Source organism: Vicugna pacos, chromosome 20 (genome assembly GCF_048564905.1).
Source record: "Vicugna pacos chromosome 20, VicPac4, whole genome shotgun sequence".
NCBI lineage: Eukaryota > Metazoa > Chordata > Mammalia > Artiodactyla > Camelidae > Vicugna > Vicugna pacos.
This window is the reverse complement of record NC_133006.1, coordinates 27929960-27947670: the sequence shown is the minus strand read 5'-3', so window position 1 is coordinate 27947670 and position 17711 is coordinate 27929960. Positions and strand designations below refer to the sequence as shown.

The window sequence follows — 17711 nt, the reverse complement described above, 5'->3', positions numbered from 1 at the left end:
CTAAGAGTCATGAAAAAAGAAACACGTCATTGCCAAGGCAATAAAACAGAAAGATATTTTTACCTATCCTTAAAGGTCTTCTCTCCTGACATTTATGTCAAGTTTTAGTCAATGTGTGACTAAAATTTTAAGAGAACCAGTTTTCAGGTACATACTGTTTCTCCATCCTGAACTTTCGGGCCTAGCTCACAGCTATGAGTAATTGTGAATACTGTACTCTATATAAAGCCAATTCTTACATTTCACTGGAGTCAAGAAAGGGTATTCATTATACCTCTGTTCTGTACACACGCTAAACTGATGTACGTAAGGATCGCACAAGTCCTTTAGATGATTCCAGTCTCACGGCCTCACTGAAATCAAGAACTTCGGAGTGCAGCTAGATTAACAGACATATTACACATACATGTACAATTACAGATAATACATTCCCTTAAATATAGACATTTCCATAAGTTGAGACTTTTACCTTTTAAAAAGCACAAGACTTATCACAAGCAATTGCTCTTAATATTGTTATTAGAAAACTTGCACTAGATTTTCTCCTTGACATGACCCCAGCGTTGCTGTTCCAAGTGTCCTTTTGCCGGCATTTGCCTACATGTATATCTTACTGTTTATTTTGTAAGGGGCATCCTGAGAAATGGTTGATTTGTATGGCAAGACAGAAAAGGTCTGGTAGTTATTATTGCTGGCTGCATCCTAGCGGTGAAAGCTCAGGGGAAACCTTACGTATTTAGGTTTTCTAGAGAATATGCATGCGGTTACAAAGGTTAATTTGGGATTCCTGAGTGGTAAAAGGAAAGAAGATGGAATATGGAAATCATATGGAAATAAGCCACAAAATATCAGAAGCATCAATTACTCGGAAGGTATTTTCACAGACAGATGGGACTGCTCAAATGACTTACACTTTAAACTCACATCACACCTTTGACAGTAACAGTGGTACCAAAAATTAGAAATGGGAAAGGCATCTAAACAGAGACTGCAGCTGATATCCCACCCACTTTAGAAGTAAATGTTGATCTTTCTTATATTTATATCAGCATCCCCTGAGGAATATATTTGAACCCTTGCTCTCTGAGACAACAGCACAAGTTAGAAGTTTCTAGTCAAGAAAGCCTACTAACCACCCAACTGTTCTCCCTATTCTTACACATCAGGCGCCCCTCCCTGAAGTACCCGAGACCTAGAAGCTGGAGCTCAGAATGCAACCTGCACCCCGACGAAAACACCACCTTAGATGTCCACGTAGCCATGTAACGTTCACTACCATGGACGTTTGGGAGTGAGGATCTGTTACAGGCTTTGGGTGTGGGGTGTTTCGGTGGATCTGATGGCAGAATTCAGGCAGAGATGGTGAGAGTACAGAAGTTGCCCACTTGTTTGTATTTCTGTTCCCATGGAGACTAAAATCATCTCCTACCCGAGCTGAATGAGGTGTTTTGAAATAATCAGTTTCAATTTTTCATGACAGCAAAGTACCACTGCCTATTTTCAGCTTTCAGAGGCTTACTTTCACAGAGGGGTGAAAAATGGCTTAGATGTAATTTGAAGTACAATGACCTACAAAAAGGGTGTCTCTATGCACAGACATGATCCTGTAAGGACACAAGGAGGGTGAAGCTTGGGCCGGCCACCTGCTGGATGCAGGCTCACCTGGGTCCATTACACTCCACAAGTGCCCACAGCACTCCTAGGATGAGACATAATATACCAAAAACATGTTAAGATATAGTCAACGCTAGGAAAAAAACTTCCCTGTTAAGTTTTCTCACTTTAGAAGTAAATGTGACTTTTTTAAACATGTAAATAAATAAATAAATAGGAAAAAAATAAATGTGGATTTTTTTTCACTTACATCAGAAATCCCTGAAGGCTACATTTTCATGTTTAACACCATTCATATCAATTAAACACAAATCTACCAAGGTGATGTCACAAAACCCTTGTCAATGATGCACAGGGAAGTGAAGTCTTCCAGCTGTGTGTGATGCTTATAGCACCAAACATGAATAGGATTCACCAAGAGGATATGACTTTAAAGCAGAGAGTGGTGAAAATACTGTTTGCACATAATTCCCTTTCATTTTAGGAAAGGCAATGGAGGCCAAGGAGCCCTCTATACAGATGGAATGTTTTTGTTTGTGAGATGCTTAGAAGTTCCTATTCCTCCCCGCTTCCCTTCCTTAAGGTATTCAGAGAACGCATCAAACTGGAAGCCAGGAGCCTGGGTGCTGGTTTAGAGGCCTCCACCAGCAGGAGGCGTCTTTGTGCGAAAATGGCTCTCCCCACTTTGGATTTTCAATGGCAAAGTAAGGAGCTTAGACTGGCTTCCCTTCTGCTTCTAAACATTTTATAATTCTTGTTTTAATAAATGCATTTCACTGAAACAGATTTAGGGGTCTGGTCAGAAAAGCAGCCTTCTTTATCTTTCTGTGTAATTTACTGCATATGAAAAAGGAATACAAACAAGCCCCGCATTGAGCTGGCCTTTCATCAGAGAAGTTGTAATTAACTGCTGATTCTCCAGGAGTGACAGAACAATGTCAACAAGCATATTTGTATTTCAAACCTCTTTCTGGTTGAAGCCTCTAGGCTGCAGATGCTTTAAAATGGCATTATGTTCTATATGTGTACATCAATCATCACAAACTCAAATGCCCCCAGGGTCTGGGCAAATAACATAAATGTGTAATTCAGGACAAATGTCAAATAATAGGGAATGCTGCAGCCTGTGGTAAACAGAAGTGTACATGGTCGAATGAAGAGATTCAGATATTGTAATCCCCATGCCAGTCAGAAAGAGTCTCTCCTCGGAGATTTGGTCACAGGCTGCCAGTTTGTCATGCCTAGTGCAGATTCTATGAAGACAGTGTATTTTCACTGTGATGAATTAGTGTGAAACAGTGATTTCTGGTTAAACACAGCAGATTGAACAAATGTGTGGATTTTTTTTTCCTTAGGTCCTCTCTGATCCCCTTCTACATTCTAGGTAAGAACAGTTTAAAAAGGGATGAACTCAGAAGGACACAGAAGCCTGAAAAGGAAATAACAGCCACGAAATTTTGGAAACTGTAAAGCCAGTGGATGTGGGGCCAGTAACAAGAGAAATGAGGAAGCTGAAATTTGAGACTGTAGAGAGGGGAAGCCAAGAAGCAAACCTTCACATGTTAAAAAATAAATAAATAAAAAACAAACAAACAAAAAACAACCTATAGAAGACTCAGGAATTAGAGGTACCATCTGTCTCTGGAAGAAGGGGCATAGGTGTAACTAAAAATGGGTGGATTGATCTAGAGTCTTTAAAAGAAGGAGGTAGACTCTCAAGATCTCATGCTACTCTAGAGAAATAAAGGAGGTTTATTTTTTAAGGATGTTGAACTACAAAGAAGCTGGACTCAAGCACAGTGAGAACAAGGACACCACACTGGAACCCAGAAGAATAAATCTCTCAAAGTCTTTTACTTAAGGTTCCTAAGCCCCATTCCCACAGTCCGATCCCAAAATATTCACAGCCAGGCCTACCCCACAAGGCAAGAGATTGAAAGATTCCACTCAAAAGAAACAGACCAATGCAAAAGAACAACACACATCGCTGAAAACTGGAGGTCTGTCGATGAAATGGCTAAAACAATCACTCTACAGTGGAACTCCCCCAAGCTGATGAGCCCTGTCTATGCACAGAGTTCTAATGCTTTGCTCTAAAATCTAACCACACATACACCTTAAATTTATACAATGTTATATGTCAAATAGATTTCAATTAAAAACAAATCTAACCACAGCCTCTAGTATGAAGACAGAGATCAATACGAACTACATTCAGTACCCAGAACAATAAGTAAAAAGACCTGTACTAAGGCTTATAATTAGAAATTTGCAGAACACAGGGGAAAAAGACAAGCACCCCAAGCTTAGGAAACAGAATGTCATCAGACTTCTCCGCTGCCATTCTGGTTGGGAAGAACAATTGAGGAATGCTCTCAAAATTCTGAGAGAAATCACTTCTAACCTAGAATTTTATACCTAGCCATCATTACAGTCAAGTTTGAGTAGGAGGGAAAAATAAAAGACATTTTCAGACGTGCAGAGAATCAAAAAAATATAAGTGCCTCCCATGAAGCTTTTCCCAGGAGGCTACTAGAGGTGAGCCCCACAAAAAAATAAATAAATAATGGTATAATTAAGAAAAAGGAAGGTCTAGAATCCAAGAAATAGGGAACCCATCCAATGGAGAAGCAAAGGAAATTCCCAAAATAATGGTGACAAAAAAATACCAGGAGAATTCTGAAAAGTAAATCCAAAGAACAACTAACCAGAATAAGTAAATTTTATTTTTCTGATGCAGATAACTGAAGGGCTGGAGAAAAAGGTGAAAATGAGATTTCATGATCACTGTGCACTTTTGAGTACATCAAGATGAGATCAATGATTCTGGCAGAGTTTGGTAATAACTACACAAATTAGAAAACTAATCAAATGAAAACTTAGAAAATAGGCAATTACTAAGATTAGGGAGGAAGAAAAAAATATTACATGAGAAAGGAAATGTAACCAGAGTATATTATATGGCTCAGCTAAGAATAATACTGCCATAGTGAAAATAATGTGCAGATTGAATATTGATTTAGCCAAAAATTATTACAAAATTGTAGTGTAAAGAAACAAGGAGAAAGATATGACTGTATATGTTTCTGTGAATGGGGCCTGATTTGGAAGGGAGAAGAGAGGCAGGGGTTGGTTAAGAGATCTAAATAATCATCATTAGAGATAAAATTAATAAATAATATCTAGATTTGAAAAATAAAATCAAGAAAGTTATCAAATTTCAGATGTCACCAATTAAAGGGATCTCCATTATTCTATATACCTCTTAGAATAAGAAAAATGCCAATTAAACTATGATACTTGTAAGACTCAAAGATCTCAGAGGTATTGAAATGGCGTGGAAGCAAGAATATATGGTTTAGGAATATAGCATGTATTCTGTGAGAAAGAGCTAATAGTTCAAGTTGGTTATGTCTATAGAGCAGAAATCCAAGTGAGGAAGACTGGGGCAGGTGGCTGCTAATTTTGTTATAGTTTTTGCTGAACTGGTTGACTTTTAAAAATAGTATAGTATAACTTTGTTGTTAAGGGTTTATTAAGTTTTAAATAAATAAATAAGAAAATAGTATGTATCACAACCTCCAATTAAAAAAAAAAAAGCTTTCACTGCTCCTGTGTTCATGATGCTAGCTTAAATGCTATTTTATGAAACTACTTTGCACAAAAACATCTTGCAATTCTCATTTTATTACCACTCAGAATCAACTACAAATGGATGGAAAAAGCTATTAAACAATCGAAAACCACTCTAGAGTTATGATCTGCAGCTTCTGCTCTCTTCCCTCGGATGGAACAAAATCCAAACTATAATTGCTTCTTTGCCTATTTTATAGGTATTTATTTGCCTGTGTTTCTGAGATGGTGGATTCTCCTGCCTGAGCCTTATTTACTAAAGGCAGTTTATTTAACTCGTTTCTTGCCTCCTTAGCTTGGAAAAACATCAGTTTATAGATGGAGCTTATTGACACATAAGTAATCGGCACCAAGGAATTGCCACAGATTATTTGGTTAATCAGGCACTTGCTCTACTGCCTGTAGGAAACCAGATTGATTTGAAACATGCATGCCAAAAAAAAAATTTTTTTAAAAGAGTACCTTATTCATATGAGACCTAAACCCTCCCCTGAGAAAAGATATTTGTTCTGGTCTCCCCAAATTCATAAAAGAATGTGACATTCTTCAGTTTCCCATGGGTTTGGAAGTAGCAGTAGATCCAGGATCATTAACTTATCTGTAAATAATTAAGAGTCTAGACTTTGGGACAGAGCTTAAACATGTTTTGGTTGAAATTAGTCCACAGTGCCCCATTACACATGCTTAAAGACACAAACACAATGCCAGATGGGACCAGCAGAGGCTATGAAAGACTATGGAAGACCTGAAATTTTACCATACTTAACAAACTAAGGCATTAGCTTGCTATTGTTTCATGGATGCTAGCAGAAGACAAGAGACTGCTGGGTCAGAGACAAAGGACTTTACTGCTCACAGCAATAGCAGTAGCCAGAGTAGCAGCATGTCCACCCACTCCCCCCAGGCCCTCCTCCCACAAGGTAACATGAAAGGGGCTAGGTGATACACACAGTGGCATTCTTCTTGTACAGGGGAAGGACCCCAAGCTTAGGGAACCCAAATCTTTTTTTCCAAATAATTTTATTGTGATAAAATAAACATAACATAAAACTGACTATTTTAACCAGTTTATAAAGTATGCAATTCAATGGCATCACATCTTTTAACATGGGACATTAACCCGCCTGACCTCCATAACGTCTGCACCATAAGAAGACATCATTACACTGGACAATAAACAAACCCAGCCCTTGTCCCACGCCAGGATATCTCAGAGTCAGCACTATGGACATTGTGGGCTGGATCATTTTTTGTTGTGAGTTCAGTCATGTGCATCATAACATTTAGCAGATTCCTTGGCCACTACCCACTAGATGCCTGAAGTGTTTCCTCATTGATAAGAGTCAAAAATGGCCCCAGAAGCTGTCAATTATCCCCTTGGAGGCAAATCGCCTCCAGCTGAGAATGACTGTTCCAGAGGAAGTCACTATCTCTGCCTTTCAAGGCTGTTCACTCTACAAACATCCTTGAAAAAATAGTCGAGAACAAAGGCAATCTGTGCCTCTACTCACAAAGTATGCAGAAACACAAGAGATTCCTGGAGAATTGCCTCTCAACAGAGAGGCCTTAATATTGACTTCTAAAACTTGATCTGCTTTTCAGGCACAGATAAATTACTTGGCCAATTTGCACATGATATTTATACACAAACACACCCCCTTCTTCATGTTCCTTTGACTAAAGTTGTATCATGAACCTTCTGGATGACGGAAAACAAGTCCAGAGAGGTTAGCTAGGTATGGCCCGAAAGGAAATACAGGTATCATTTAGAGCTGAACCGAGGAGTATATGACGACATTTCCTTCCTTACGCAGGAATTTTTCCCTTCCTTGGGTTAATAATTGGCTTTTTGTGGGGAGGAAGGCATTTAATACTCTTCCTCCAGAAGTTAGACCTGCATTCAAACCCCAATTCCTCTACTTAATGGTACAATCCTGGGCAAGTAATTTCACCTACTAGAGCTCACTTTATTTCTATATATAAAGTGGGGGTGATAAGACCTAACTTACAGGGTTGTCATCACAATTATATAAGATATAATATATAATATAATAATATAAGACTGGCCCAGTACAGTGCCAGGCACCCAGTAGGTACTAAAGAAACAGTAACTATTGCTTAATGAACATCACCATTAGAGCATGTCCTCAGAGGTGTTCTCCCCATAGTGGAGCTTTACACTAATTTCTCCACACACTCACTTGGCTTTTCACAATATTTATAACATCGCTGCTGACGATCTGGAGCAAAAGATCATCAGGCCATAGAGAGAATGACGCAAAGACCTGACTTCATGAGCATCTCATGCCAACCACATGAGCTAGACAATCCTGACTCCATTACTAATAGGGTCAAAGAAGAAAGCAGTTCTGACCTTGTGTTACCTGTTTTTTTTTCTTTTTTTCCAACTGACATCAATTTGTTGATATTGCCCGGCTCTTACCAATCGGTTTAAGCCATCTGTCTTGCGTATTTATATTTTAACAAGCTAGCACTCTCAGTCAAACAAGAAATCAAGCTCTGCGGACACTTATTCAAGGCTGTTTCAGGGTCATCAGGGATCAATCCCCCCTGCCTGCTCCCCTTCCTGGTGATCATCAAACTCACAAGTAAAGAAACACCAGTCACGGATTTCAAAACTTAAGTTATTAACAGAGAGAGCTCCTTTTCTGGTAATAATGCTGTGACTTTTTCTTGATAGTTTGGCATTTTGACTTTGGAATATAAAATAGTCTTGGTTTCCGCAGCTATTAGGTGTTGTACATACGTGATGATTACTCTTCTCTGTCTTAAAATATAATATTTAATTATAGCTTCACCAAAGACTTAAAATTCTGTTTTTCCATAGGGAAAAAAATACCTATAACTGGAGTTAATGAAAAATTATTAGTTGTAGCTAATCCTGGATAATAAATTAGATTTTTGAAATCTGTGTGATTTTTAACACATGAAGCTTTTTATCAGGAAGGTGATGCTTACAGAAAACGCCTGTGAAATCATGAGATGGCAATTTATTTCACTGCTGCACTGTTAAGACAAGTACAACTGAGAAGATCAACTATGGAATTTGCTGGATTGTGAGATTTGCTTTTTGAAAAGAAAATATCACATGATAGAGGACAAGTGGCAATTCCTGGTGACTTCTTATGTCCTAGAGCCTGGGATTACGAATTTCCACCCCACCACATACACCTAAATTCCAACCCTCCAATTAGAATTATGAGAAACCTGGTTGAATTGTACTAAAAATCCTAAAAGTCTTTTATTTCTTGTATCATTTAGCCAGAATTAACACTACTTAGTTCCCCATATAAGCACATGCGTGTACACACACCACACACACACACACACACACACTCCTAAAAGTACAATGTACCATTGGCTTAAAAAGAAAATCAATGCACACTAGCAAATATTTGAGCTGCATTTTTATAAGCAATTCCTTTATGAAAGACGAGTTCCAACCATAACCATTTCAAGGAACTTAAAGGAGAGAGTATCACAGCATTTTTAACTGCTTTTCTAAATGGAGGACTTTTTCCCTAGATTTTAAAAACCCTAAGCCAAACTCTCTTTTTGTATCAAATTTTCTCCCTCTGTATCTCATACCTAACTCCAACCCACCTCATTCTTCAATGCTGTTTATTTAAAAAAATCATTTTCCATAATAATAAATAAGACTGTCCAAACAGCTACTCTGTGTAGGGAGACTAGGAAGAACTGTGGTGCTTCGTTTTGTTTTGTTTCCAAAGGTCATTGAGCCACGTAGTACCTGAGAGGTCTTAACTAACGCTGCGTAAGAACCACACAGGGCAGATCACACAAAACTTGAAAGAAAAATAGCACTCATTGGTTTACGCATATTTTCAAAGGCATTGGAGACTACCTGGTCCACTGGAATCTCAACCTGAGTATCTTCATCTTCTTGGACTTCTGCTGCCCCCCGCGTTTCAGATCTCTCCTCTCCAGCTTTGAAAACGCCTTCATCTATTATTTGAGACAAATGCACAGTGAAAAATCAAAATCCAATTGTGACATCGTGTGGCTGAATGTTGAAATTACAATCAAATATCTAATGAAGATCTTTTTTCTTCTTGTTTTATTGTAGTCAGTTTACCGTGTTGTGTCAATTGCTGGTGTACAGCAGAATGTTTCAGTAAATCCCATATGATTTCATTTACAGGAAGATTATTTTTAATAGGTATTCTGATTCCCCTTGTATTGACAAGATTTTTTGTAGCCCCCGAATCTTCTATATTTTCACTGGGAGAAGTTTCAGTGGCCAGAACTGAAAGGCTGACCGAGCAGAGCAGGGCTATGTCCCAGACTGCTTCTCACCCTTTGGCTACGGATTTAGTAACACAATCCTGTACGAGTATTTAGATGGGAAGGATTTCACATCTCTTATCTCTGTTCTTTTCTCCTATCCATGAAACAGCAATGATGCAAGGTACTTGAAAATACTACTTTTAGAAGTTTTCCTTTCCCAAGAGAACACTATACACTGAAAGCAATCTATTGAAATAAATTGTCTCCATTCAGAGTGATATAAAAAATATTTTTACTGCAACAGAATCACAGAGCTGATGCCACATCTCACACAAATCGACCTTTTATTTTGCATGTTTCTGCAGGATTTTCACATCCTGTATCTTTAAATCCTTAACTAGAAAATGTGACCCAAATCTCAAGACTTTAGGTTAAGCTGCTTCAACTTGTTCTCCTCTAGAAAGCACTAAGAGCTGCTTTTCCATATTTGAAGTAGTTATAATGTCTTCCCTCGGTCTTCTCTTCTCCAGGCCAAGCAATCAAAGAACCACAGAACCGTTCGTCATTCTGTCGGTCTACTTGCCTCAAGACAGGTCTGAGGCTTAAGTCATTCTCACAGATGTTTCCTCTGCCCAATTTTTTTTTAAATCGTCAGGGGTGGAGTTTCCTTCCGCCCGTGATAATCTAGTACATATATTTGATTACCCTTCTGGTCTAGACAATATGTTCTTCTCTTTTGTCTGAAAAGTCCTTCTATTTCTCTAATGAAAGCTTATTTCCCAGAGCACAACTATTTAACACATTTCACGTAAGAACACTTCCTATTGTTAGTTACAAAATCACTCTTAAGTGTAAAATATATTTTTACATTCACTGAGGATTAATTATATGTAAGGAACAATATGAGCCAGTGTGACCACCCAAGATACGAGATGTAGACTGTTCTTTCAAGTTGGTTAAGGACCGATGAGTAGACAAATACATACACACCACCTATAAGGTGCCCTGAGGTAACAGGTAAGGGCTGTAGCAGAGCCCTGTGGAAGCTCAGAAGATACAGCCAAGTGAAAAAGGAAGGAAGGAAGAGAGGGAGGAAATTGAACCCTTTCTGTTTCCCCTAGAGAAACCATTTTCACTTTCAATTACTTTTTTTTTTTATAACTTGGATGTTGGCTTCACTGTTCTTTTTTAAAAACCAGGAACAACAGAGTTACCCTCCCTCAAAGCTGATTAGACATGTTAGATGAATTCACATGTGAATAACGCAGTAATTTAATCCCTGCAGCAATAATTTAATCCCAATCCATATATACAGGAATCACTAACCATCACCAAAATGACGACTTCAGCATTGGCAGCTATTTTGGGTTATCTCTACAAAGAATCCTCCCCAAGGACATGTTGAACAATTACGTCCTGACTCCGTCGCTCTTACAACTGAAAACACGGATCCAAGATGAAATTGCAGCCAAAAACTCAGCAATGTCAGAAGAAAGAATACAGCAAATGAAACAGAAAGTGTGGTGATGCTCTCACATATTTGGCCCGGAGTGAATGCAGAGCATTTTGGTCACATACTCAAAAAAGCAATCCTTGAGCTAAGAAAAGTACAGGGACGGACACTTCACTTGCCAAGGAAAATCGCTTACATTTATTCTGTCCTAAGAGAAGAAAAGTAAAAGGGAGTAATCCAAGTCTATAAAATTGGAGTTAGCAAGGATAGGGTAAGCTGATATTCGTCTCTCCATCAGATTCTGGAACATGGAGCTCAAGGAAATAGTAAACATTAAATTGATGTAGAGAACATTAATTACATGATTAAAAAAAAGAAATTCCACTTTATTGATATGTGGAGCTCATAACTCTGAGAATGTGCAAAGGCAGAATAAATTAATTTCAAATGAGGCTGTGCAACTTATCGAATGTTACCTCCAAAGTGGTTTAAAAATGAAAATTAGGTGTTTGACATTCACTTCTACCTTCTGAATTACCTTAGAAGACAACAATCATGCTCATCCATAAAACGTCCCTTGAGTCAACCTTTGGAGCCAGATGCTGGACTCAGTAGACTATAGTTATGACCTGTCCATCACTTTTTTGGACCACATTTTTGCATCCAAGTGTTGCACTTGCTTTCAAACAGACGGCAAAGAAAAACCTTCAGCTATTAAAGAAATATATTAATGCTCACATTCAATGAAATGTTTAACTGTATGCAGGTGGATAAGGAGTGACAGCTGTACTTCATTTGGGGCTAAAATCAGTGAACCAATGTGAATGTTCGAAAGGATGATGTTGGTTCATGAAGAATGTTCACAGATTTGTGAATGCTCAATGTGAAAGTTCAAAAGCAGGCCTTAAAATCAGAAAATTAAAATTAACACCAAAGAATTGCTAACCAGGCCAATATACAACAGTAAAGGATCTGAACAACACAATGTGTTCCCCTTCGGTTGGGGCCATAGTGAAAAGTAATTAAAGAAACACTGTGGAAGAAGGCAAAGATGAAACATTAAAAGTTTTAAAAGCCTGCTGCAAAGATAGATTCTACCAGAAATTTGCAAAAATATTAAGTTTTTTATCAAAGGCAGTATGTTGCAAACACTTCAAAACCTTACCACTTCCCCTTTATTATGCCGGCTCATTTAAGCTTGCACAGTAAATTTAGCTCACAGTGGCAGTCATATGCAGAAGGTTGTCTAGTTATTGATATAAATAGCTCACACATCCTAACCACAACCCGCTAAGGGTAGGTGCCACCTAGGGTAGGGGCTTTAGCCTCTAAAGCAACAGAGAATTAGTTTTAGCATCCCTCAGGATTTTCCTAAAATCAGAAATTTAACCTTACTTTATCCCAATGTCGACAAGTAAGTGACCCTTTTTTGCCATACACCACCCTTCTGTGAAATTCTGGTGTGCCAACAATTGTCTTCCAACATTCAAGATTTCTTCTAACCCCCTTATAATAAGCTTTAGCATAATTTTCAACTGCTCATGAAATTATTTCTTGTTTGAGTCTTAACAATTTTGCTTCCTCTAAAATTAACTGAAGTCACTGCCTCCATCCCTCACCCACACTCTTACTTGACCTTCTAATCCAACTTCTGTAGCAGCACCCCATAAAGACTGCTCTTGTCAAAATTATCAGTGATCATAATGGTCATTGTTATGTTCTCATTTTATTGGATCTCTTAGCAGCTTTCAATACAGGTAATCTCTCTCTCTCTCCCTCTATCTATTTCTCTCCCTCTATTTCTCCATCTCACTCTTCTGACAGCGGCAGCATCAACAGCGGCTTCTTTACAGTATTCTTGGCCAATCCATCCTCCTCTGCTCAACTTCTAAGTGTTGGACTACCCCAGAGCTACATCATGGGTCTGCTCCTCTATTTATACCTTCTTCTTGGACAACCTCATCACAATCATGGTTTCAATACCATCAATATGCCAATGATTCTCTGATCTGTATCAGCATCTTCATATATCCCCAAACTTATATGTCCAATTGCCTAACTTGACGACTCGCCTTGGACATCTAATAGGCATCTCAACCTTAACATGCTCAAAAGAGAACTCTGGGTCCCCACCCTTCAGTGCTCACCCTTTTTCTATATTCCTCATCCTATGAAATGGCACCACCACTCAATCTCCAAATCTGGGAATTATCTTTATTTCCATCTTGCTGTCAGTCCCTATGTCCATTCCATTGCTGCCCTGTAAATTCAATCTCTTTTTAAATATATCCCAAATATGTGAATATTATTTCCAACTTCACTATCAACTTGGTTTAAATCAGCACTATCTGTTCGGTGGGCTGTTACAATAACTTACAGATCAGTGTCCCTCATCTTCTCCTCTTGCTGTCCTCTGAATCATCCTCTACACAATAGCCAGGCAATGTTAACAGGTTACAAAAAACTACTTGGAAACTCTCTAACACTTCCCAACATACATAGAATGCAAGTTCCTTACCATGGCTTACAGAGATGTGATCTGTTCCTTAACAGCCTCTTGGACCACATTTCTACCTTCCCTTTGCTCATTAAACTCCAAGTACATTTTTTTCCTTCAACAGAAAACTCATTCCTACCTTACGGCTTTCTCCTTCTTACACCTTCTGCCTGGAATGTTCTTTTCCCTCTTTTCCCATGATTAGCTGCTCCTTCTCTTTTAGATCTCAGGAAGCCCCCCTCATTCCAATTCAAGTGCCGTCTAGTCATTCACATCACTCTGGTTCAAGTCTCTCACTAGCATTTATGACCAGCTGATGTTTCTCTTGTTTATTTGGCTTTTTCAGTCTCCACCAAAGTGTAGGCTCCAAGAGAGCAGATACCACACCCATATCATTCATATACCTAGCTTTATACCTAGCACGTAACAGAGCTCAGCACGTAGGTGTTGAAAAGGTATTTGTTGAAAGAATGAAGAGCAGGCACTCAAAAATATTTGCTGCACTGAGACAGAATATTAGGAGAGTGCAATTGAAAAACCACTAGCCCAGTCTTTTAATTCTTTGTGTTGTTACAGGGTTTTTGCCCTAGTCTGGCCACACTGGCAGTATAGCATTTGGATGAGGAAGAGGGGGATAGAGAGGGATGAAGAAGACTGGAGTACAACCTACACAGGAATCAGCAATTATGCTAAGCGTGGTAGGTAAAAGAATAGCTCCCCCCACGATGTCTCCATCCTAATCCTTGGAAACTGAAGATGCTACATTGCTTGGCAGAGGTGAACTAAGGTTGCACATGGAATTAAGGTTGCTAATCAGCTGGCTTTGAGATGAGGAGATTATCCTGGATTATTCATGTGGACCCAATGCCAGTGAGAGAGAGGGGTAGGGGAATCAGTGGCAGAGTGATATGGTGTGAGAAAAACTTGACTGGCCATCACTGGCTTTGAAAAAGGAAAGGGGCCATAAACCAGGGAATGGCAGACAACCTCTAAAAACTGGGAAGAGAAAAGAATAGAAATTTCCTTCTTAGAGACTCTAGAAGGAACACAGCTTTGGCAGCATTTTGATTATAGCCCAGTGAGGACCATTTTGGAATTCTGACCTCCAGAACTGTAAGATAATAAACTTGTGTGTTGTTTTAAGCCACCATGTTTGTGGTAATACGTTACAGCAGCAGTAGGGAACTAATAAATCGTGTGCCCAAAAAGTATGGTCTAGAAAGAATATTGGGGCAATGGCTCATGCAAACCTCCTTTCTGACTCCTGCAGACACTTGGTAGACGAGGGCAGGCAGCTCAGATACCCCTGTTCCTCCTCTGTAGACACTGCTTTGAGGGTGGGCAGAAAACCTCCTGCAAGTCAGCTGCCTTCTGTTTCCCTTTTCTGTTATTAATTCTCTTTCTCACTCCCCTACAATGTACAAAACACACTCCCCCAGATACTCACATGCCTGCCAGAAAGAAGAAAAGGGATTTGATTTTTTAAGTCCTCCCCTATACTAAAACCTTTGTAATAAGAGCCATTTGCTAACAAACTAAAGAGTGAGGATAAATTTGATACACAATACCGCTCTCATTCAATTACTACACTAAGGATCAAATTCAATGCTTGGATGCACACTGCACCCAGATTCAGTGCTAATCCTTTTTCTTTGAATCATGAATAGACACTTTAGTGTATATTACACGGCAAAGCAATAACAAACACTCTGGTGAAAATAAAAATGCTCCTCAATTATTTTTCACTTATCCCTTATAAATTTTATTGCCTAAAAAATGAAAGCAGAGCCGCTGAGGCAGGGCAGTCACATCATTACCATGCAGCCCATGATAAATATGAACCTGCTTCCCCTACAGAAACGGGAGACAAATGCTGGTGCTTTTTCAGCCCTTCTGCAACCAGAACGGCCAAAATGAAAGCATCTTCCTAGTTTCAGTGCATCTGTATTTCAGCTTATTGATATTACAATACTTCAGTGTTAAACATGTTAAAATGTCTAATGTTAAGTAAGACAAGTTACCAAATAATTAATGAATAATTTGTTCATATAACTGCTAATAATCCATATGTAAGCCCAATCATTGTGTTTAAAGGATACTTTCTCACCAGAATTATTAAAAAGTATTTTTAAATAGTACTATAAAGCATATCTTAATGTGTTCAGTATTTGAAACTGATTGAAACTTACCAGGATAAATAAAAAGAAAAATAACAGAATAATGCCCAGTTTTAAATCCTTTGTGGAGATATTAGATCTCTATTAAGCAGAAGCTCTAGTAAACAAGAAAGTTTAATGTGACTAAACATCTTACTAAGGTTTACCACTGAGACTTTCTCATAAAAATGTTAAATTAAAAACAAAATATCAATTTCAAAAAGCATCTCATTAAGCCCAGTAGATTATTGAGGGAAAAAAATGTGAGGAACCAGGACTTTATGGCTTTCAGTACATAAGATAATATTCTAAGAAGAAAAATATATAGAGGTCTGGAGAAGAGATGGTATAGCTCATTGGGAGAGCATGTGCTTAGCATGCACAAGGTCCTGGGTTCAATTCCTAGTACCTCCATTAAAAAATAAAAACAGAACTAAATAAATAAAAACCAAATTACCTCCTCCTACCAAAATAATAATAATAATTAATAATAATAATAATAATAATAATAATATACATAGCTAGATAGATAGATCTGTTTACAAGGAAGAGCATGCTCTATTTTTCTGTGTTGCATCAGTTACTGGAGGCAGAATTCAAAGTAAAATTGGTAAGAGGGTGACATACAAATGATTTTCATTAGCTAATGTTCATGTAAACTATATTCATATGTGAAATATATTGAACTTGCAATAAAACTCTTCTCAGATACAGATGGTTGTCATCCCAGCATCTTATTGAAATTTAAAGAAAGCACTTCCAGAAAGCTGACCAGGTATGAAGTTTGGAAAGGAGTAAGGGAGAGAGGAAGAGGGCATTCACCGTGATGACGCTTCCTGGTGAGAGGACATGGGCCAGCCCTCCTCTGACCCTTGTTAGAACTTGCACAGTATCTCCCTCACACTGCTCCTCTGAATTAGAGCAAATTATCATCAGGAAGAATGAAAAATGAATCGAATAACAGCTAATGTTCTGAGTGTGCCTAATTTAGTGCAGCCATGTAACCCAAATGTTTTCTGATCACTAATCTTCTCCATATGTTTCATTATGACCCATAAACTCAAATGGAAACTCTTTACAGGGATGAGAATGTCACAAGTGATCTTTTTCCTTGGCAATTCAGAATATTACATGAAAATAACTGTATGCACTTAGATAGGCTGAGTTTTCTTAACTGCAGTTTGAAATGGATCTGGCTTCTTTTTATTCCCTGACTCCCACTCCAGGTATTAAATATCATCTGTTATGCAACTGATGTTTAAATTTGACTATTAACTTTTTGCATAGACTTGATCTTAACCATCATGGTTATTTAGCCTTGGCTTTAAATGGGTGTAACAAAATTTTCTAAGTGTAGACAGAAAGTAAAAGTAGGATTATTATCACTGATTTCCCCAGATCAAAGGTAATTTTGTTCTTATCCCTTCATTTCTTTTTGATTCTTTTTAGATACAGATGTTTTAGATTTTCATCAAAATCAGAAATATTCAAAGTACAAAGAAAAAAGCACATAAATACATAACATGTAAAGTTCGACAAATTTATTTTATAATCTACATAAGTTTTTATACACTTTATAAAATCTATAACAGATACATGGACCTGAGAAAAATTAAGTACCCCTGAGGAGGTTTACCTAAGCCAACAAGTATATATAGCTTTATTTTTTTCATTTCTAATTTTGTAACCTAAAATTATACTGCAAATTAATTTTAATTTATCAGAATAACTGACTTGTTCCTCTTTGGGCCCAGTGACTTGATGTTACTTAATAAATGGCCTAAAATTTACGATTCCTGTACTTAATTCTGGTTGGTCCAATTACCTCCAAATGACCTTGTGTTCTTTAGTCTATAAAAGAGCTAGCCATATTTAATTACTTCTCTACCCTAGAAAACGTATCATGGTAACAAATGTTGTAGTCACATACAACAAAAATCCATAGTTCTCTTAAACTCCTCAATTTTTTGGTCATTCATTCACTGATTGTGTCAGTATTTCCCGAGCCTCCTCATACTCAGGTGTGTGTTGGATACCAGTCAAAGAAGAGCTAAGCAAGACTCTGGCCTCAAGGTGCTTATTGTCTACT

At 38.0% G+C, this 17711-nt stretch overlaps 1 protein-coding gene and 1 long non-coding RNA gene across 3 annotated transcripts in view; one reads left to right on the top strand and one right to left on the bottom strand.

The window, feature by feature from the left end:
- Window positions 1-17711, bottom strand: part of DCDC2 (doublecortin domain containing 2) — a 116752-nt gene that overhangs the window by 8561 nt on the left and 90480 nt on the right. For both annotated transcript variants that reach the window (XM_006198679.4, XM_031688142.2), the window contains exon 9: window positions 9134-9234. In XM_006198679.4, coding sequence (XP_006198741.1) covers window positions 9134-9234 — 101 coding nt within the window. The remainder of the gene's footprint in view (window positions 1-9133; window positions 9235-17711) is intronic.
- Window positions 4054-16650, top strand: LOC140687621 (uncharacterized). The gene is made up of 3 exons (XR_012062014.1): window positions 4054-4152; window positions 14043-14164; window positions 16331-16650. It is a non-coding gene; the product is annotated as an uncharacterized lncRNA (long non-coding RNA).